The sequence below is a fragment of the Palaemon carinicauda genome, chromosome 5, assembly GCF_036898095.1.
Source record: "Palaemon carinicauda isolate YSFRI2023 chromosome 5, ASM3689809v2, whole genome shotgun sequence".
Lineage (NCBI taxonomy): Eukaryota > Metazoa > Arthropoda > Malacostraca > Decapoda > Palaemonidae > Palaemon > Palaemon carinicauda.
Genome location: NC_090729.1, coordinates 119,685,490 through 119,707,565, shown reverse-complemented (window position 1 = coordinate 119,707,565; position 22,076 = coordinate 119,685,490). Strand labels below are relative to the sequence as shown.

The window sequence follows — 22,076 nt, the reverse complement described above, 5'->3', positions numbered from 1 at the left end:
AATGACAGCCATACCACATGAATAATGAAGATAAGGACAGATTAATAGGCTCATCTGCATTTCCCTCCTTGACCCACCTCATAGTTAATATGGAAGTCAGCTTTAACCTGCAGAAATGATTTCTCAAAATAAATAAAATTATAATGATATATTTTATTGTTTTGACGCTTACTTGTGAATCACATGCTTCTCACCTTTCTCCTCACTCTCATTTATTTTAGAAGGTTAATAGGAGCCGTAGAGGTCTTCCGCAACCTCGGTAATGATGACTCCCTCTGAGAGGGTACCAGCACGTCCTATCTTCTTCCAGACAGATGGCAATCAGACATCGGCTAAGTGCCAAGAGAGGAGGAGTAGGAGGGATATAGGAGGAGAGAGAGTGAGAGAGAAACTTTTCTTTTGTAAAGTTGAAAGTTCTCTCTAGCTTGTTAAGGGTATTAGCACTGTGACTCGCAGGTATCAAAATAACTGCTATTATTAAAATTCTGCTCTTTTAGGAACATCTTCAAAAAAGCTTTGTTGGGGTCAGGAAAAAGTTGATAAATTGCTCTAAAGAAATGAAAAATGTAGGTCAGTGTTAGTTTGTAGCAATGCCTTGTGTTTATTAAGGAAAAATGAAGCCCCTGAAGGTTTTAACAAACTTTATGCTGTCTGTGTGGTACAATGCCCAAAGGAATACAGTATTAGGGTGGTTATTTCAGCCTTGACCTACTAGCTCCCACCACCACTTTGTTCTAGTGGTTAGTGCTTACCTTGTAAAAATAGGTATCCTGTATTCTCTAAGGTTCTCTATTTTCAGGACATTTAAAGGTTGTGATAGCCTATGGGGAATATTTCTGATTCCCTGTCTGTAAAGTTGATAGTTCAGAGCCCTCCTTACAGTCCAATATTCTTTATAAGTATCCACAACCTTACTATCCTTTGGAGCTGAGAATGGGGATTTGGCAGCCTATAGGTCTACTTGCTAAGTCATCAGGAGCCTTTGCTTTGCCCTGCTCAGTCCGAGCTTGGGTGGGAAGCAGTTTGGAGGCTGATTATATGCAAACGATAGTCAGTCTTTAAGACAATGTGTGGCAAGTGCAGTCACCTGTCCCTTGTCTCTGTTGCTCTCAAGCGACCTTCAAACCTTTGGATTACTATTTCAAATTTATCCTCCAGCGAGTGCTTTTTAAGTTTGTTACTTTATACATACATACATATACCAAGGCACTTCCCCCAATTTTTGGGGGGTAGCCGACATCAAACAAATGAAACAAAGAAGGGACCTCTCCTCTCTAGTTCCTTCCAGCCTGACAAGGGACTCAACCGAGTTTGGCTGGTACTGCTAGGGTGCCACAGCCCACCCTCCCCCGGTATCCACACAGATGAAGCTTCATAAAGCTGAATCCCCTACTGCTGCTACCTCCCCGGTCATCCAAGGCACCGGAGGAAGCAGCAGGTTACTTTATAGTCCTGTCTATTCCTGGTTTGCTGTTGCCAAGGAACGAGCTATGAAAAAGTTCCTGAGCTTCTCTGCAAGTTATTCTCTGAAACTAAGAAGTTTTATTAGAGATATTATTAGATCATAAAAAGTGTTAGCTGTTGAAATGGAATGATAGATGTATGACCAAAAACTCTGTGAGTACAGTTTTTATGAAAATATTGAATTTTAATGATAACATTTATTATTTCTGTACTCACCTGCCATTTGAATGGCTTTTCACTTGTCCCTCTAGTATTGAATTTGTATGGTTGTGTATGGTAATGAGAGTGCTAGGGTACTCTACATCAGTACTGTATCAATTTTTCAGTCTTGAAGTTGAAATAGGTTCAACAACTTCTTGACATACCTGGTGTGTATAGACATAAACAGTTTTATTATCAAAATTCAATTCATTTCTATGAACCTTACCTATCTTTCATAAAGCTGACTCCCCCACACTAATGGACGTGGAATAATGAAGGTGGATTTAGGTAATCTAACACCCTTGACTAAATAATTACACCAATTATCTGAGACTCGCCCTTAATAAACTTAAGCTTAACAGTGACAGCTGTAAGCAAGCTAGTTTCTCATAATGCCTCACTCATCCAGATTGAGACATATTTAATACAAAATACCCATGAGGGGCTAACCTTTTGTTGTGGGTGCAGGACTGATTGAAACTACCGTGATATCAAACTCCGATTTCATAATGGTGTCAACCAATTGGACAGTTCTATTTTAAAGTCAAGGAGTGTAACAGTGCAGTCTCCTACTTGTTAGCTGTAAAGTAATGGTTTGCCATCTCATGTCATTGCATAAAAGATTTTCAAATTATGTTTCATAGTTGCAAGCCATGTATTTATATTGAATATTACGGTTTCAGTAGATCAATCTTTTTCAGGCTCATTCTGTGGTATCCACTATAATTATTTGATTGCCAAAGTGAATCTTCGTGTCCGTGCAGCTCTAATATCAACTGTTTATCGAAAAGTTTTACTGGTGAGTTTTCTCTACAGTATATTATATACAGTATGACTATGACTGATAAGTTTTTTCTTGATTGTAAGCATTGTTATTTTTATTCAAGAAAAATACTGTAAGGCTTTTTATTTTTGTGTTGCATAGTGATATTTTCTTAGAAATGCACTTCAAATCTCTAAGCCGTACAAAAACTATTATCCTCACCATCAGAGGGAATGAAACTGAATCAAATTTTACAAAAGCAACTGTTTTTTTTATACCAGGCTCCAGCTTGATCTACTAACTAATTAAATATTATATTTATTGGGGTTTTACTGCTCAACTAATGCTTCTGGGTGAAGGTCACAGGGATGAGGTATTTAGCATTACCATTTATCCTGGAAGTAAGTGGAATATAAGCTTTCATGGGAAATCTACGATTCAGCTTCTCAGTTCTCTGAGCACCTGTCTAGCATTTATCTTTTTTGAAGGCATTATAGATTTTGTTAACATTTAGTAATTAGGGTTGTTATTGAGTTTATAAGAACTATCTCAACTACTCTTCAGCATTTTACAGTATTGCTTATATGTACCAATTGACTTTTCTTGAAATTCATTACGTGGTCAAAATCCCAACTATATATACCTATTGCATTTTTTTTGGCAGTTGAGGGTTAAATGGGTCAGATTTTAATTCCAATTTCATCAAAAGAGAAGATCATGTGAACGTCAACTAGCCAAGATCACCGTAGTAACCACCCCAGAAAACAGCTTAAACTCAAGGGCCTTTGACAGAACTTGATATTGTCAGTGCAAATGCATTTCTAGCACGTTATCACTGTATTAGCGAGGAGGGTTTGCATCAATAGCTCTTTGCTGGGCCTGGATGTGTTTTTCAAGATTTTTACCAGTCTTCGCCACATAGGTCAGATTGTAATTTGTAGTTGATAAAATGAATACAAATTTTCTATTATCGGGTGACTTAATTATTCTCTCCCCATTATTTATTGTACAAAAGAATAATTCCACAATAAATTGTTGATTCTTGGTACTGTTTTATACTAATGTACCTTTGTTTTGCATGTAAGCAAAAAAAAAAAACTTCATTTGAGCAATGGGTGGGCCAATCAAATATCTAGTTATGATTAAATAGATTGTCACGTTGAGTCAAGTTCTAAAACTGTTTTGGATCACCTGAGGACAGAGAAATAGATAGTAATAATATTGATAATTATCAACATTTTTATACTATTACAGTATTAATAGTTTACTGTTATTATATGTGTCTACAGTTACTGCATCTGAGTGAGGATAATTTTCTTTATTTGGTCCAGAATGAGACACTATTCTCTGATAAGCTCCGCAATAAGAACAATACACTTAAATCATGTTCATCTTTTAACTGCGGAAGCATGAATTGAAAAATTAAATTTTGTCATAATAAACCTGGTGAATAGTGCAGCTAAGAAAGGAAATGAGACAAACACACTCTAAATAGAAATCAATGAAGTTAATTGAAGGAATTATTTGATTATAAAAATTCTAAGTGCTGGAAACAATTTTGAAAGAATAATGTTTCAAATACCACTTGCCTTTATGATGTAGTTCTATATAATTTCTATATAATCCTTTTAACCTTTTAGTCGCCCATATTCAGTTATTTATCAAGTTAAAGTTATATTGCCACCTTCATCTCTAAAGGTGTTTTATTTTTCTCAGCAGCTTCTTTCCTATAATTATTTTATCCTTTTCAGGTTAGCACAGCAAACTTGGGAAAATTTACAACAGGAGAAGTAGTCAACATGATGAGTACTGACACTGATCGGGTAGTTAATTTCTGTCAGTCATTCCATGCATTTTGGAGTTTGCCTGTACAGGTAATTATTTAGGAAGTACTGTGAAAGTATTTTTGTTCGTGGTGTACCAATTTTCGTGGTCTTTGTGGGTAGGCGAATCCACGAATTTACAAATCCAACGAAAATTTGTATACACTGTCAGATTTTGGTATTGAACTTGGACACATTCGATTTGTGTTGGTGACCTACAATTTGTAAACCTTTCTGGATTACTAATTATTTTTATTTTTTATTGTGAATATGTTTTATTTTGGTGTGCACTATGATAAAAAAAAAATTTCCTTTTGTAGGTTTAGTCATTTTCAGAGATTACTACAGTTTATTTTTTTTCTTGTCTATATATAAATCCACAAATTTAAGAATCTACGAACCAACATTTTTTATAAAATAACCAAAATTGGTACCCACGAATAAAAGTACATTCACAGTATTTAATGTTTGTGTTAATATTAATATTTTAGTAATTTCCAACTACTTGTGGAGTACTGCCATATTAGTTTTCTTGGTAATCAACTGCTGGTAGTTACAGCTCATGAATTATTCATATGTCATCTCCACTTAAATGTGGATTGTAAAAATATGAGCAAGTATATCTTTACTGTGATCATTAGTAATAATTTCAAATGCAGTTCCCAAAATGTACATTCATTGTGACTTTGCAGATGGCCGTTACACTTTTCTTGCTGTACCAACAAATTGGTATAGCATTCGTGTCTGGGGTTGCTATTGCATTCCTTTTAATTCCAATCAACAAATGGTTAGCTACAAAGATTGGTGAGTGGATTTCATGTAAATTTATATGAATTTGTATGTGGCTTAGGTTTGGTTTTTATGAAGCCAAATGAAAAAGATCCCTTCGAATAGTCAATTCCTTGATTGTGAAACACTAAAGGTTCTTGAAGCTGTTCATGAATATACTCTAGTCATAAGCAATGTATGATACATAAAAAATGTTCATAGTACTTATGAGAAAGATATGCTGTTTTTGTACAGATTTTTTTTTAAATATAATTTTTTATAGGTCACTTAAGTGTTGAGATGATGACTTTTAAGGATCGTCGTGTTGGCCTCCTCAAAGAAGTTCTGTCAATGATAAAGACAGTAAAGCTCAATGCTTGGGAAGGAACCTTCAAGGATCGTATCTTAGGTAATTTTTTGCTTTAAGTATTTTTAATTTTTATTATTATGGCCTTTGGTAAATCATCAAGTCTCCAAATTATTTAGCTCAGAGCATGAGGGATAGTAGTTTTATTTTTCCGTTATGATTGCCTCAATATTAGAGCTTTTTGGTGTGATTAAAAGTTAGTGATTATTAGGTTTTCAGTCTGGTGTGGGTGAAATGAAACTTTTAATTCTTAAGGTATTTAAAGCCAAGTTTGTTGGTTTAGTTAAGTATCTTCTGTGTGTTTTGGATGTCTCAGTAAGCTACAAATTTGTGTAAGTTTGCTACATATCTGCTTATAGTACTGCCTTCTCGGCAATAAAAATGGTCATTAGGGTCAATTTTGTTCGTTGAGATGAGCAAGGATACTGTTTGTGTCTTGGAAACATTGTCATTTATTAGACTGAAGCAATAATAATAATAATGTTCAGTAATGCAATATTAAATTAAAACTATGAACTTGATAAACATGACCAGCAATGTTTGCAATTATCAACTTTATTATGCTAACCAACAAAATAGTACAGTATAGTATATCCATGACTGAGACTTTGCCTCATCTTGAATGCCCTAGGAAAATATAATCATTGGCAGTGTGTTTGTAGCAGAGGGAATATCCAAAATTAAACCTTTGTTCTCTAGTCTTGAGTTGTGCCATAGCCTCTGTACCATAGTTTTCCTCTCTTCAGTTAGAGTTCTCTTGCTTGAGGGCGCACTCAGGTACACTATTCTATCTTTTCTTTATTTCATTTCCTCACTGGGCTATTTTCCTTGGGCTTATAGCATCCTGCTTTTTTAACTAGGGTTGTAGCTTAGCTAGTAATGATAATAAAATGGAAATTTAACTTGTATTTTTTAAGTTTTTCCATTCAGGATACAAAGTTTTTATCAGGCTGCTCCATTCATAACTGGGCTACCAAGAGATGGTGGTATCAATTTCCTCTTTAATATTTATGGCAAAGGGTGATCTATAACAATTAAGAGAGGATGGTGCTATCAACAGGGACTGGACAATAGATGTACTACTTACTTTACTTTACTTACTTTGATGGCTGCTTTTCCGGTCCCATACAGCAGGGGAACCCCACTCTCTACAGGACCTCCACTGTCGTTTTACCTTGTTCATTCAGAGTATTTAACGTTTCATATCGCGTATTGTTCATTTACTGTTAAATTGTCACTGTAAAAAGACTCATGAAATAAGAAAGTCTTCAGTTTCCTCTTGAAAGCCTTAATGTCTTCAATCATTCGAATGTTTCGTGGGAGCTTATTACTAATAGTGGAACATTGGAATTTTATCTCAATTTTTGTTTTCTTCTATTGCCAAGATCTATGCAACAGCTGAGGCTTCTCTATCAGAATAGTCATTATCACCATGTCAAACCAGATTTGAATTATTGGAGGTTACCTGGCATCATAACTACCAGTATGTTAGCACAACACCAAATTGGTCATGATTTTAGAATTCTTACAATGTTGGTGGTTGCCTACCAGGATGTTAGCCCAGGACCAAATTAGTTATGATTCTAGGATTCTTACAGTGTTGGTGGTTACCTAGCCACCTTGATGATGAATGGCAGGAATTGGTTGGCACTTTGAAAAACTAGGTGTTTTCTTCAACGAAAGGTGTAATGTATGGTTCTTACTTGACCAGTCAGCACTGGAGTCACAATAATAAGGAAAAGGATAGGAAGTCTATCACCCATTAGATCTTCTCAACTTTCCTAAGAAAATAGGACAGAATTGTGGAAAACACGCATGAGAAGCAAAATAAAAAAAAATTAAAACAAACTATTACAGTACAAAGTTTCTGTGATTTTGCAGAGATAATTGGCCTGGTTAGATGAGACGTTCAGGTTTTTTGTGGCCTTATCGTTAATTGTTAAATATTACCCGACTCTCATTTATATTCACTTTACAGATGAGCGCTACGGGGAAGTGAAGGCCTTAGCAGGACGAAAGTATTTAGATGCTGCTTGCGTTTATTTTTGGGCAGCGACGCCTGTGCTGATACCAATATTCACATTCTCCACCTATATTGCATTAGGTAAGAATTTTCATAAGATGTGAAATAAATATATTGAAGTGTAAATGCTGTATTTTCTTGCTTTTTGTAACTATGTAATTCGTATATTTTTATGTTTTGAGTTGTGTACTTTTTATGCTTTCTCAATACTTCACTCTATTATTAATTTATTTTTTCCATGTCAATCAAAGGTCAAATTGTAATCCTACTTCAATTAAATAAATACATCATTAGTAATGAAGAGTCGATTCATTATTAATTAAAGATATATTATAGATCAATTATTTTGACTTATATTCTTGACTAAAAAAAGAAATGTAATTTGTAGAAACTACAGTACATGATATTTCAAAATTTATTCAGCTTATGTGTATGTGAACCTCTTATTAGGAGTACTGTATTAAAAACTTATTTGTTCCTACACAGATGCAAACCCTTCGTCATTTATATGGGTTTACTCCTATGATCCGAAAAAGAAAAAAGTGTGTATCTTGTAACCATGTATGGATAACAGCTGTACTTCCATGCTGGGTGAGCGTGTGCCAGCCTTGGTGAGGCTGGGCCATTCTTCTTCTGGTTACCGTCCTAGATGGTTCTTCCACGCTATAATCACAGCTCCATTCTATGCTTCAGAGTGCCTTTTCTTTCGTGCTTTTTCTTTCAGTACGCATATCAGTGGTATGAGTGGTTTTTCAGGTAGTATGTGAACCTGTCCTGGCCTTGAAGGGTACCCTTGCGAAACTTCCATAAGACGGATCAAGGTAGATCCACATCTGTTATGCCCAAACTTTCATGGTAAGCAGGGTTTCTTTTCTTCATGCTGTGAATTTTGTAAGGAGTGGCCAGCCTCCCAGTAGGAGTATGGTGTTTATCGCAAGAAGGCTAAGAGGGATAGGTCTCTCTCTGCTTCTTCCTCTCAAGAGGGCAAGAAGTGGAAGTCTCTTCATGCAACACATGATCTCTTCCGCTCTGATCCTTTTCTAGGTAACCGAGGACAACAACCATAATTTTCAGGGTAATGAAACATTTATTGATGTACTTTTGCCCATGGGGCCTAGTGAATCAGAATTAATTCCTACTAATACTGTACTAATCCTTTGGCTTCAGTCCTAGTACAGCGTGAACCTGAAACTGTACAGGTATCCCTAGTCCCAGATTAAGCTAGTCTTAACAGATCACCATCTCCCCCCACAAGCATGCCCATTGGAGGACATCACACGTTTGTTTTAGATTTTACTAACCAGGTAGACTTCTCTCATTTTGAGGAATCTCCAATTAAGATTTTGAAAATCTCCCCTCGTTCCCAACTGAGAACACCTCGTGTACTGAGGCTGCCCTCTTAAAAGGTGCCTATTATTCTCCGGCTCGCACTCATAGCGAGTCAGTCTGCCTCATACACCGAGAGGTCCACAATCCAATTTCTCTCCACAGATAGAGCCTCTTGGCTCTATCAAGAAAACACTTCTTTCCTTTTCATGCAGTATCCAGACATTAATGGTTATGTCCACAATGGATTCCAATTTGCAAGTTTGGCCAATTCTCCCAAGTGCAAATTCTAATTCACCTACAAAGTAGTCTTTTCAGAAGGTGAAAATAATTAGTTTCAACTAATGTTTCAGCTCCACGTGCTCCAGCTGCAAGTATCAACTTGCCTACTCGCATACTTGCTGACGTCACTAGTGCTCAACCTGAACGCATCGCCTTTCTCACAGGTCTGAGCTTTGAGCTATATAACCAAAATCCATAGATCCAATTATTATTATTATTACTATCCAAGCTACAACCCTAGTTGGAAAAGCAAGATGCTATAAGCCCAGGGGCTCCAACAGGGAAAAATAGCCCAGTGAGGAAAGGAAATAAGGAAATAAATTAATGAAGAGAACAGGTAGATGGAAATGGAACTGGCACTTTGAGAGCCATCTTTGCAGCATTGGGATAGGACTGCTCCAAAAGTCACTGTAAAACATTTCCATGGAAACCATGTTTTGCATCCCCATCATTTACCAAATCAATAAATTATTCATAAATTAAGTTCTAGTCCTATGTAAACAGATTTATAATAGAGATTACAAACAGTTTGTTGATGAAATATAGTATGCCTCTAGAGACAGGAAAATACCAAGAAATTTCTTGTAGTTAGTAGGTTGGCCAGGGCAACTGCCACTTATTGAGATACTACCATTAGAAAGTTGTGGGGTCCTTTGACTGGCCAGGCAGTACTAAATTGGATCCTTCTCTCTGGTTACAGTTTACTTTCCCTTTGCCTACACGTTCACCGAATATTCTGGCTTATTCTTTACAGATTCTCCTCTGTCCTCATACACCTGACAACACTGAGATTACCAAACAATTTTTCTTCACCCAAGGGGTTAACTATTGCACTGTAATTGTTCAGTGGCTACTCTCCTCTTGGTAAGGGTAGAAGAGAGACTCTTTAGCTATGGTAAGCAGCTCTTCTAGGAGAAGGACACACCAAAACCAAACCATTGTTCTCTAGTCTTGGGTAGTGCCATAGCCTTTGTACCATGGTTTTCCACTTTCTTGGGCTAGAGTTCCCTTGCTTGAGGGTACACTTGGGCACACTATTCTATCTAATTTCTCTTCCTCTTTTGTTAAAGTTTCTATAGTTTATATAGGAAATATTTTAATGTTACAGTTCTTAAAATATTTTATTTTCCCTTGTTTTATTCCTCACTGGACTATTTTCCTTGTTTGGGCCCCTGGTGTTATAGCATCCTGCTTTTCCAACTAGGGTTGTAGCTTAGCAAGTAATAATAATGATAATAATAATAATAATAATAATACATACATACATACATACATATACCAAAGGCACTTCCCCCAATTTTGGGGGGTAGCCAACATCAACAATGAAACATAACAAAAAAGGGGACCTCCACTCTCCACGCCCCTCCAGCCCAACCAGGGACTCAGCCGAGCTCAGCTGGTACTGCTAGGGTGCCACAGCCCAACCTCCCACATTATCCACCACAGATGAAGCTTCACACTGCTGAACCCCCCACTGCTGCTACCTACGCGGCCATCTAAGGCACCGGAGGAAGCAGCAGGGCCCACCGGAACCGCGCCACAATCGCTCGCCATTCATTCCCATTTCCAGCACGCTCTCTTGCCTCTCTCACACCCATCCTCCCATCACCCAGAGCCCTCTTCACACCATCCATCCACCCAAACCCCGGCCCCACTCTTGCACTTCTCCCATCAACTCTTGCATTCATCACCTTTTCTAGCAGACAGCCACCTTCAACTCCCCCAACATGGCCAAACCACCCCAACACATTCACATCCACTCCAGCCGCCAACTCACTTCCTACACCCGCTCTCACCCCCACCACTTCGCTCCCAACCCCATCCACTTGAGACACACCAGCCACACTCCTTAGACACTTCATCCCAAACACACTCAATTTCTGTCTCTCCATCACTTTCATTCCCCACAACTCCGATCCATACATCACAGTTGGCACAATCACTTTCTCATATAGAACTCTCTTTACATTCATGCCCAACCCTCTACCCTTCACTACTCCCTTAACTGCCCCCAACACTTTGCAACCCTCACCCACTCTCCGACGCACATCTGCTTCCACTCCACCATTTGTTGCAACAACAGACCCCAAGTACTTAATAATAATAATAATAATAATAATAGATATGTTGAAGTGTAGAAATGTGCAAAGTGATTGCTATTTAACTTTGAATGCCATAATACAAGCTTCATTTTGAAGGCAGTCAAATTTTCATGACTGGATCGTGGTGGTCTCTTTTCTTTACAGTGCCAAATTGACGAAATTCACATATTCAAATATATCCACCAAAAATGACTGGCACATCAGTAAATGGTCATCAGAGAATTTTTGTGCATTCCTGGTTCAGAGTTTTGCAGAAATTTGTTTATTTGTTTTTTGTAGTACAAAAATTCCCTTCAGTACTTTCCCCTCTGAAGGAAATTATGCTTGTAAGTACAATAAAAGTTTCAAATTTGGAATCTCTTTTTTTGCATAACTCGGCAAACAGAGAGGAATTGAGTATGTTTGCATTAATGAAGTTCACTGCTTTGACCAGATCATTTAGAATATTTCTGAAGTCACCATGCATGGTTTTCACCGGCAGTATTTGTCATGTTCTTACATGCGTACCTGCGTAGTGTATTCCCAAGCTCGTGAAATAGCTAAAACAGGAATGATTCAGTTCATAGTGAGTTAGTGAGTAAAGCAAACTTTTGAAAATTTTACTCTGTAATCAGCAGTAAAACAAGTAAACATGAAAATGTAGCATATTAAAGAATAAGTGAGTAAGTATGTCCGATGATGAGAAATCTCGCATACACCCTGAGTAGCAGATCTGCGGCCTCATAGTGAAGGGGTTTAAGCAGATTTAATCTTTTCAATGCAAATCTATTTTGTTCCAACACAGAGACTTACCTCGAACTACTTTCTTAGGAGGTACCTCTCAACCGACCAGAGTTTTGTGTAGTCTACCCTACTTCTGTTTTCTGTGGGGACTAACTCAGGCGTAAGGAGAACGTGCCCTGAGGGTAGTCCTGAGCTAGGTCGGTGTTAGCTTGGGTCTCGCTCGTCAGTAAGTTCTCTGGTCGCGCCGTGATACCATCCCGTCGCTCTCCATTCTCTTGCGATCCTTTGTGTCCCCGACTCGTGTGTCCCACGTGGTTCCCGCGTGGTATCTCTGTGCTTTCCCTTGTGTTCTCGCGTGTTCGCGTGATTCCCTTGTGTTCTCGCGTGTTCGCGTGATTCCCTTGTGTTCTCGCGTGTTCGCGTGATTCCCTTGTGCTTCCCCAAGTGTATTCCTTATCCTTTCCCTGCGTTCCTGTGTCTTGTGGTTTTGTGTTGTGATGGAGCAAACCCGCCGTTGTCCTGGGCGTAGAGCCGGGAAGTCGTGTGGAGCGTTCCTTTCCAAGCCGGAGGTTGACCCGCATTCCCTTTGCTCTTCCTGTAGGGGTAGAGTGTGCTCGCCGACAGATACGTGCCCGGAGTGTGTTAATTGGAGTGAGATCCAGTGGGTTCGTTTTAGCAAGAAGAAAAAGAAGTCCTCTAAATGGTCCCCCAGGAAGGCGAGCGTCTCTTCGCCTTTGCCGTCGCCAGGTGGGAGGTCTGAAGAGGTTTCTGTTCCTTCTTCCCCTACCCAGGGTAGGGGACGAGGTAAGTCCGTTGCGGGGAAGGTGCCGATGGCTCTTCCCCAAGAGTCTAATATTCATGATGTGGGGGTTGCTGAATCTTCACAGGGTAGTGGGGGGGCCTGAAAGTGCTTTGTCTGGGGGTCTTGGAGAGACTGCCCTTGTGATTGGGGGGCACGTCTCCTCCGATGACCCCATGTGGAGTAATACTGTCCCTGTCTCTTCGCCCGCGTCTTGGGCCTGCGTTTCAGGTACCTCAGCAGCTGATGGCGTCCAGGATAGGTTGGACTCGACGGTAGGGGAGCCCTTCGGGTGGAATCTCCCGAAAACCCCAGGTAGGTCCCCATTGAGGATGGAGGATGGCCGAGATTCCTGGTTCCCCAGCACGGTGCGGCCGATCTCCCTTCCAGCCCCTCTATCGGCGGTTCCTGACTCGTTTTTGCAACCTTCGACCTCTGGAACTCAATAGTTCGCGAAGCCCTCCGTTGCCCCCGAGCCCGCCGTCGGTCGGGTTATGCAGTATCGTCGGGGTCTTCGGAGGCCGGCTCATCGTTCTCTTCGGAGAGTGAAGCGAGGAGGAGGCGCCGTCGGAGGAGGGAGAGATCCAGGAGCAGGCGCTCCCGTTCGAGGTCACATTCAAGGTATAGCAGAAGACGTTCCAGGTCCCCGAGGAGGAAGTACAGGAGGAGTAGGTCCCCCAAAGGTGAATGGGTCTTCGTTCCCCGCAGGAGGGTCGAGGACTTCGGCGATTTTTCGCTTTCTCCGAGTCGCCGGCCCAGAGACGGTTCTCCACAGAGGCCCTCTGCCAGGCATAAGTATGACCCTCGCAAGGAACAGAGCGAGAAGACCTCTTCAGGTAGGCGTAAGGCCGCGAAGATTCTGGCTCAACCCGCCCAGCGGGGGGAGTCGCATTTACGGACGGGCAGCCTAGTCGGGTCAGCACAGTTGACTCGGCCCATGGACTCGCAGGGACGGCTTCCTCCGTCGGGCCAGCCCACGGAAGTCTCGCCCTCTTTGCCCAAAGACGTATTATGGATGGAAGTCCTCGCCGACACGGCGATTCCCGTCCCGACACCCAGGTCTAGTGCGGAGGTTCCCGTCGGCACAGACTGTTACCACCACAGGGAGGTGATCGTCGAGTCCGAGCCACAGCGACAGGTGGGGGTGCCCATCGGCCCGTCGCCTCGGCCTCAGACGGAGGATGTTGCTGGCGACAGTGAAGGTTCCCCAACCGAGGACTCGGCATATCGAAGGGTGATAGGTCTTATACGGAGGCATCACCGGATTGAGGAACCGGTTCCCTCCGACGAGGATGCCTGGCGTTCCAGCCTTAATCGTCTGATGGAGGCCCCCGTGCAGCAGAAACCCTCCCTGGCGCAGCCTGTGGCCAGGGATTTGGTCCTGGGCCGTGCCCACGTGGACAAGGTTGTGGCGGGCAATGCCGAAGCCCCCAAGTCCCAGAGTTCCTCAAAGTTACTCCAGGGACTAAGGTCCCAGAGTAGGTTTTATGTGCCAGAGGGGCAGCGACCGGGAGCCTGCAAAATGGAGTCTTCCCTTGAAGTGTTGAGTCAGGGTGCCCCGGAGGACAGAGCCGCGTCAGCCCCGATTTGTTTTTCACAGTCGGAGGCTTCGATGATGGAGGAAATGTCCAAGGACTTAGTCCATGTCGCCTCCTGGTTGGACTGGTGGGCCTCCACTCTGGTAGGTGTTCAAGCCACCTACGACTTGACAGACCCTACGAACCAAGACCTCCTGAAGGAACTCATCATCTCCGGGGGGAAAGACCTTAAAGTTCCTGACTTTCCAGTCTCTTGCCCTGTCAGCCAACTGGGTGCTTAGGAAAGGGATACGGTCTTAGCCAAGCTTTCCTGGAAAATCCCTGACAGAGAGGCAAGGGCTTTGAGAAGCCTGCCTGTGTGGGGTGACTCCCTGTTTCCGTTGAAACAGCTGGAGGAGGTCATGGAAAAGGTCTTGAAAAGAAAGGAAGTGGGTACATCCAGACCCCACTCCGTGAGGAGGCCCACTTACAGGAGGACGGCATCGGATGGCCCCTCTACTTCTCATGCCCCTCCTAGCCAGACGAGGAGAGACGCTCCATCTACCTCTTGGGCTCAACCACCGCAGCCCCCCCGTAGAGGAGCCCCAGCAGCGTCTGCCTCTTTTAGGACGGCCTACTCCGCGTCCAGGAGAGGGCATTCAGGCCGCTCCTCCAGAAGGAGATAGAGTGGGAGGCCCCCTACTCCTGCCCAAGCCTCAGGTTGGGGGATGCCTCAGACATTTTTGGCAAGCATGGAGGGCCCACGGTGCGGAGCCCTGGACAGTATCCGTACTGAAGGAAGGGTACAGACTCCCGTTCCTAACAGAACCTCCACCTTTGATCCCAGCCAGTCTGGCGGAGTGGCTGGCACCCAAGGACCCCTTGAAGAGGACGGCCCTTCAGGAGGAAGTTTCCACTATGATGGAGAAAGGTGCGGTGGAAGTGGTCCTACATCCGGGCCCAGGCTTCTAGAGTCGTCTTTTTCTGGTGGAGAAAGCGACAGGGGGTTGGAGATCGGTGATAGACCTGTCAGCCCTCAATAAGTTTGTTTGCAAGACGGACTTCAAAATGGACACCCCGAAGTCGGTCTTGCAGTCCTTGAGGGAAGGGGACTTCATGATGTCCATAGACCTCAAGGACGCATACTTTCAAATCCCGATCCACCCCTCAAGCAGGAAGTTTCTCCGGGTGAAGTGGGGTTCCCAGATCCTGCAGTTCAAGACTCTCTGCTTCGGTTTGTAAACAGCTCCCCAGGTATTCACGAGAGTCTTCACGACAGTTTCTGTGTGGGCTTACGAGCGGGGTATTCGCCTCATTCGATACCTGGACGACTGGTTACTCCTTTCCTCCTCAGAGGAAGTTTTGAAGGAGCAAGGAGTAAAACTAATTCAATTCTGCAAGGATCTTGGTATCACGATCAACCTGGAGAAATCGAATCTGTCTCCCTCCACCAGGATGACCTACTTGGGGATGATGCTGGACTCCCGACTAGTGAGAGCCTTTCCGTCGGAGGAACGGTTGAACAACCTGGAACGGATCCTCCTGCCTTTCCTTTCGAGACAACCCAGGAGAGCCAAAGACTGGCAAAGGTTAATAGGGCACCTAGTGTCATTGGAGAAACTCGTTCCCCAAGGGAGGCTCAGACTCAGGAGCGTCCAATGGAACCTGAAGGGGCTCTAGAACCAAGTGGACTCGCCCTACAAGTTAATTCCCGTCCTGCCGGAGACAATACACTCCCTGGAGTGGTGGCTGTGTCGGTCGAATACCCTCAAGGGGATGCCCTTCGCAACCGAGCCTCCTGAGATGCTTCTGTTCACAGACGCCTCTAAAGAGGGGTGGGGGGCACATCTCCTCAACGAGACAACGAGAGGAACTTGGACGGACGAGGAGAAAGGTCAGCACATCAACGTCCTAGAGATGAAGGCAGTCCGAGAAGCTTGCCTACAGTTTGTAGATCTTCTGAGGGGAAACACAGTGGCGTTGATGTGTGACAACGCCACTGTAGTAGCGTACATAAAGAAACACGGAGGTCTAAAATCGAAGGAGGTGTGCGATCTCGCTTTGGAGATCCTGGATTGGGCCGAGTCGGAACAGATCGTGATTTCAGCAAGGTTCATTCCAGGCAAAAAGAACGTCCTAGCCAACGGGCTCAGCAGGATGGGCCAAGTAGTGGGAACAGAGTGGTCCCTCCTCCCAGAAGTAGCCAGACTCATCATTCAAAAATGGGGCTCGCGGGTGATGGATCTCTTTGCAACCAGACTGAACGCACAACTCTCCGTATTTTGTTCTCCTGTCCCAGACCCAAAGGCGGCGTTGGAAGATGCTTTTCAACACAAATGGGACAACCTCGACATGTACGCTTTTCCCCCCTTCGCATTGATCAGGCAAGGGCTCAACAGAGTACGGACGGCTCGAAACTTAAAGATGACTTTGGTAGCGCCCTGGTGGCTGGAGAGGGAGTGGTTCGCGGATCTAAGAGACCTGGCATGTCTTCCCCCGTAGCCTCTGCCCGACAGGCCAGACCTTCTACGGCAGCCACACTTCCAAAGGTTCCACAACAATCCTCAGTCTCTTCGCCTTCACGCCTGGAGACTATCGAGCGGCTCCTGAGGAAGGAAGGACATTCGACAGGTACTGCAGAGAAGATGTCACGTTATCTGAGACGGTCTTCAGCAGCAGTCTACCAAGCAAAATGGGCTACTTTTACGAAATGGTGTGCCTCAAAGAACATCAAGCCTCTAAAAGCTTCGGTCCCAGATATTGCGGATTTTCTAGTGCATCTCAGAGACGAAGTGGGCATGTCAATTCCGGCCATCAAAGGGGTCCGTGCAGCCTTGGGCCAAGTCTTCCTTCTGAAGGGCATTGATCTGGGCGCCTCTAGGCACATATCTATGCTCATCAGGAGCTTCAAACAAGCTTGCCCTCCGCAGGCCTCCAGGGTGCCGCAGTGGGAGGTGGCAAGGGTATTGAAAATGTTAAGTGGGCCGCCGTTCAAACCCCTGAAGGACATAGTGGACAGGGATCTCACTCTCAAGACGGTCTTCTTGTTGGCCTTGGCCTCTGCTAAGAGAGTAGGAGAGATCCATGGGTTGTCCTACGACATCTCTCATTCGAAGGGGTGGAGGGAGATCTCCCTCAAGTTCGTCCCTTCTTTCGTAGCAAAGACACAGAATCCAGCGGTTTGGGACTCTAAGTTCGAGGGCTTTTCAATGCCGGCTATTCTTAGGACAGGGAATCCAGAAGATTTGAAGTTGTGCCCCGTCCGTGCCGTGAGAAAATACCTTGAGAGGACTGCCCATCTCCGCCCTTGTATCAAAAATCTTTTTGTCTCTACGGGTGTAATGAAAAAGCAGGTATCTAAGAATACCATCTCCTTTTGGCTGAGACGGGTTATTGTCAGGGCCTATAATGATGAGGGCCTGCCCCTGCCAAGTAATCCCAGGCCCCATGACATTAGGGGTCTAAGTACTTCTCTGGCTTTTGAGAGGAACATGACGGTGGGCCTGATCCTTAGAGCAGGCACCTGGTCGAACCAGTCGACCTTCACAACGCATTACCTCATGGATTGCTCGAGGAGGTCTTTAGACGGTTTCTCTATTGGGACAGTCATCTCCGCGCTCCAAGCGATTTAACGGTGAAGCCCCAGGTACAATTGTGGATTGCAAAACCAAGAGACACAGGTTCGTTCCCTTTCACCCTTGTCCCTTTTTTCCTTTCCCTACTCGGAGATAACCCCACATACAACCCGAAGAAGACACGTCTCTACAACTTTGCCACAGGACTCAGCATCATGGAATTTTTTAAAGGGTAAGTACTTAGACACTAACATGAGCTCTTTGTGTAGTTTTCCCTACATTTCGTTTTCCGTATATATATTGCAACCTAGTTCACATCTAGGTTCCTGGACGTCCGGTTAGCTTGGTCTGAAGTTCAGGAAGACACTCCCACCTCCTAAAGTGTAAGTCTCCTAAGAAAGTAGTTCGAGGTAAGTCTCTGTGTTGGAACAAATCACAAATTTTAAGTAATTTGTATTTTTCCTAACATACTTACCGAGAACTACTTTCGGGTAATGGCCCTCCCTACCTTCCCCGAGTGCCTTACTGCCCTTGAAGACCTTTTGTACCATCCAGGAACTTACTGACGAGCGAGACCCAAGCTAACGCCGATCTAGCTCAGGACTACCCTCAGGGCACGTTCTCCTTACGCCTGAGTTAGTCCCCACAGAAAACGGAAGTAGGGTAGACTACACAAAACTCTGGTCGGTTGAGAGGAGATTCCAGGTACCTCCTAAGAAAGTAGTTCTCGGTAAGTATGTTAGGAAAAATACAAATTACTTAAATTTTGTGATTTTTCACCAAAAATCTCTCCTTCCAACCTTGCTGAGTTCTCTCAATTGTATTCTAGATGACATCAAAAGTGAGACATTCCTTGGAGCCTAGTCATACATGGGGCACTTGTATGTTGTTGCTTGTTAGCCAACAGGAAATCTTTTAAATTGTGGATAAAGGATGAAGGATGTGTGGGCTAATTTAAAGGATTCATACATAAAAAAATAATCTGGGTTGTAAACAGAAGTTACATCTTGTAATTCCTCTTTTATGTACAGGGAATCCTCTAGACCCTGCGAGAGTATTTACTGCGGTTGCTCTGTTCAACATGCTGATTATGCCCCTAAATGCTTTTCCGTGGGTCATTAATGGCCTGGTTGAAGCTTGGGTTTCTTTGAAGCGAATTGAGCGACTTATGAAGGTGAGTAGAGTTGATTGGTTTTTGTATGATTTTACCACTATGACTGATAAGATTTTTAATGAAAGGTTTTTAAATGTCTTAAATTAAAAGAATTCAAAATATGTATTAAGGAGTAGGATTAATATGTGAAATGAAAGATTTATTGGCTAATTAATCTGTAAAATGAAAGATTTATTGGCTAATTAATCTGTAAAATGAAAACTTTCTTGGTTGATTAATCTGTAAAAGGAGAGATTTATTGGCTTGTGTCACTTTGCATTGGAAAGAGTCTGGTTTCAAAAATCTTAATGAAGATATTTTCTTCAGCTTCCAGAACAGGATCTAATGAATTACTACACTGTAGTTCCTGAAATGAGCCATAAAGAGTCAGAACTTCAGATTCTTATAACCAATGGAAACTTCAGTTGGACAGAAATGAGTAGCCATAGAAAGGAACGCCACATTCATTTTAGGGACCAAGATGCATCTCCGAGTGGGTCGCAGATGTCTCTAATCGAGTCTCAGAATGGATTTACCTTTGAAGAAGAAGTAATGCTTCCCATTCTTCGTCATATTGATATGCAGATGAGCAAGGTTTGTTCGATTTCTTTTCAGTTTCTGTACAGGTTTAATGAAGTGAAGAAATACTTGAAGGTTTTTAAGGATATTTGTTCCGTAACCGAAATACAAACCACGCTACAGTATTTACATTGGGTTTACCTTTTAGCGCAGCTGAAATGACGAGCCAATAGTTTTAACGAGGGTTAATTACCCCCGCGCTAGTTAGCGGGGGGTAGGGGAAGGGTAGCTTGCTACCCCTCCCTCCCCCACACACCGGTGACTTGCTTCACTTCACTTTTGGCTCGGCGGTGAACAGACGTGTCTGTTCATCGTCCTCGTTGACAGCCTTTAATCTTTTTTCTGCTTTTTCTTTTCTACAGCTTGTGTGTTGGTTTGAAGTTGACTTTCGTTATTATTATATTACAATGCGTACGTGCCCTGGTGTTGCCGGCCGCCCTTGTGGGACCTTTATGTCGGCCTTAGATACGGACCCTCACACCCTTTGCCCTCAGTGTCGGGGCCGACGGTGTGACCAGGAAAACATGTGTTGTGAGTGTAGGGAGTGGTCTGCCTCCCAGTGGGAGAGGTTTGGCCACCGGCGTAAGAAGAAGTCCAAGAGAGACCGTTCTCCTTCAGGGGTTGCCTTGAAGGAGGAAGGTTCTCGGGATTCTTCCTTCGCCGCCCAAACCTCCTCTGAAGCTCCCCCTCGACCGGCTCCTAAGGAGAGTCGGCCGAGTGGTAGCGCAGGCCCTAGTTCTGTTTCCCGACCTTGGGTGGGGGGAGAGGGCGTCGCCTCCCATAGCGGGGCGGTTCCCCCTCCTCCTCCGGGGGAGGCCATTGATAACTCCTTGTCTAATGATGATCTCTTACAGATTTGGGCTTCCCTGGGGCTTAAGGGCTTGCCCTCCAGGGTCACCTTGATTGACCTTGTCTCGTTGGGGGCCGCCGTTAAGCAGTCGCCGGCGGTAGCAGAGGTAGACCCTCTGTCTATCGTCGACGTCGTGGTGGCAGAGGCCTCCGACGTGGCTGGGCAATCCTCTGCAGGTGCAGTTGAGGATGATGGTGCTGATGGCTCTCCTCCCCCTTCCGTACATCCTTCGAAGGGGGAAGTGAGTCCTACGGGCTCTTCTGCTGTTCAGCTTCCTTCTAAGGGAAGTGCTTTGACTGAGACTCCCCTTTGGAGGACTGATGGTCCTGATGATCTTCCCCGTGGCCGCCTCCGCCGTAAGGCTCACCGTCCGCTGCGTCGCAAGGGCTTCCCTTCCCCTTATAAGGGGGTTAAGAGGCGCCTTTTTGGATCTTCTTCCTCCGAAGGGGACTCTCCTCATCGTACTCAGCCTACAGCTCCTGCTCCTTTGGACCTCTCTGCAGACCGTTCTCCAACTCCTGCTAGATCTTCACCTTCTGGGGAACTCATCACCCGACGGGCAACGGTCTCTTCGGGGCAAAGGGATTCTTCCCTTCCACGTGCAGTGCTAGCGCACAGGCGCTCTCCTGCTCGTCAGCGCTCTCCTGATCGTCAGCGCTCTCCTGCTCGTCAATGCTCTCCTGCTCGTCGGCGCTCACCTTTTCGCCGGCGCTCTCCTGATGTTCGCCCTCCTCGTCAGCACTCTCCTGCTCGTCAGCGCTCTTCTGAGCGTCAGCGCTCTTTTGAGGATCATCGCCCTGTGGTCTCTGACCATCCTGCAGTTCCTGTTGAACTCCCTGCGCGCCATCAGTCTCCTGAGCTCTCTCATCCTATGTCTACGCAACAACGTTCTCGTTCTCCAGCGCGTGTGTCAAAAGCACATGTTCGCCCACGCGCCTACGATCTTCCTGTTCCTGTTCGTGAACGCGCCGCGCCACCTGTTCCTTCACAGGATCTCACACGTCGCCCTCCTGCTCGCCAGCGATCACCTACGCGCCAGCGATCACCTGCTCGCCAGCGTTCACCTTCTCACCAGCGCGCACAGGCGATTTTAGTATCACCTATTCATCAGCGTTCTCCTACGCGTCAACGATCACCTACGCGCCAGCGATTACCTGCTCGCCAGCCTTCACCTGCTCGCCAGCACGCATAGGCGATTTTAGTACCGTCTATTCATCAGCGTTCTCCTACGCGTCAGCGATCACCTGTTTATCGGCGATCTGCGGACCGCCCGCGTGATTTACAACCTGCGCGCACGCGTTCTCCAACGCTTCGTCGACCAGAGGTTCTGAAGGGACATGGTTCGCCATCTACTAGCTCGCCATCGCGCGATCACTCACCTGCGCGTGCTGCGCGCTATCGCTCGCCAACGCATCACCATGCGACACGGCGCCATCGCCCACCTGCACGTCAGCGCTCGCCAGCTCACCACCGATCGCCTGTTGATCTACATCACCAGCGATCTTCCTCACTCACGCGGCAGCGCGTTTCCTCGCCATCGCGCCAACGCTTTCGTTCGCTGACTCGGACACGAGCTCATTCACCTATACACCCTCGCGATCATTCGCTTGAGCGCCCACGCGATCATCCACCTGCACGCCCGCACGATCGCTCGCCCGCGCGACCGTTCGCCCTCGAGCGACCATCGTTCGCGGCGAATTTCGCAGCCGGTGGTAGCAGCAGGAACGCGTGTTCCTAGACAACGCTCGGGATCGCCTCCAC

The 22,076-nt window shown here is 44.6% G+C and overlaps 1 protein-coding gene across 2 annotated transcripts in view; it reads left to right on the top strand.

Annotated features, from left to right (window-relative positions):
• The window catches only part of LOC137641439 (ATP-binding cassette sub-family C member 10), a 151,254-nt gene that overhangs the window by 48,884 nt on the left and 80,294 nt on the right, over nucleotides 1-22,076 (top strand). For both annotated transcript variants that reach the window (XM_068373979.1, XM_068373978.1), the window contains exons 7-13: nucleotides 2,367-2,464; nucleotides 4,180-4,302; nucleotides 4,944-5,055; nucleotides 5,303-5,428; nucleotides 7,365-7,490; nucleotides 18,765-18,907; nucleotides 19,214-19,480. In XM_068373979.1, coding sequence (XP_068230080.1) covers nucleotides 2,367-2,464; nucleotides 4,180-4,302; nucleotides 4,944-5,055; nucleotides 5,303-5,428; nucleotides 7,365-7,490; nucleotides 18,765-18,907; nucleotides 19,214-19,480 — 995 coding nt within the window. The remainder of the gene's footprint in view (nucleotides 1-2,366; nucleotides 2,465-4,179; nucleotides 4,303-4,943; nucleotides 5,056-5,302; nucleotides 5,429-7,364; nucleotides 7,491-18,764; nucleotides 18,908-19,213; nucleotides 19,481-22,076) is intronic.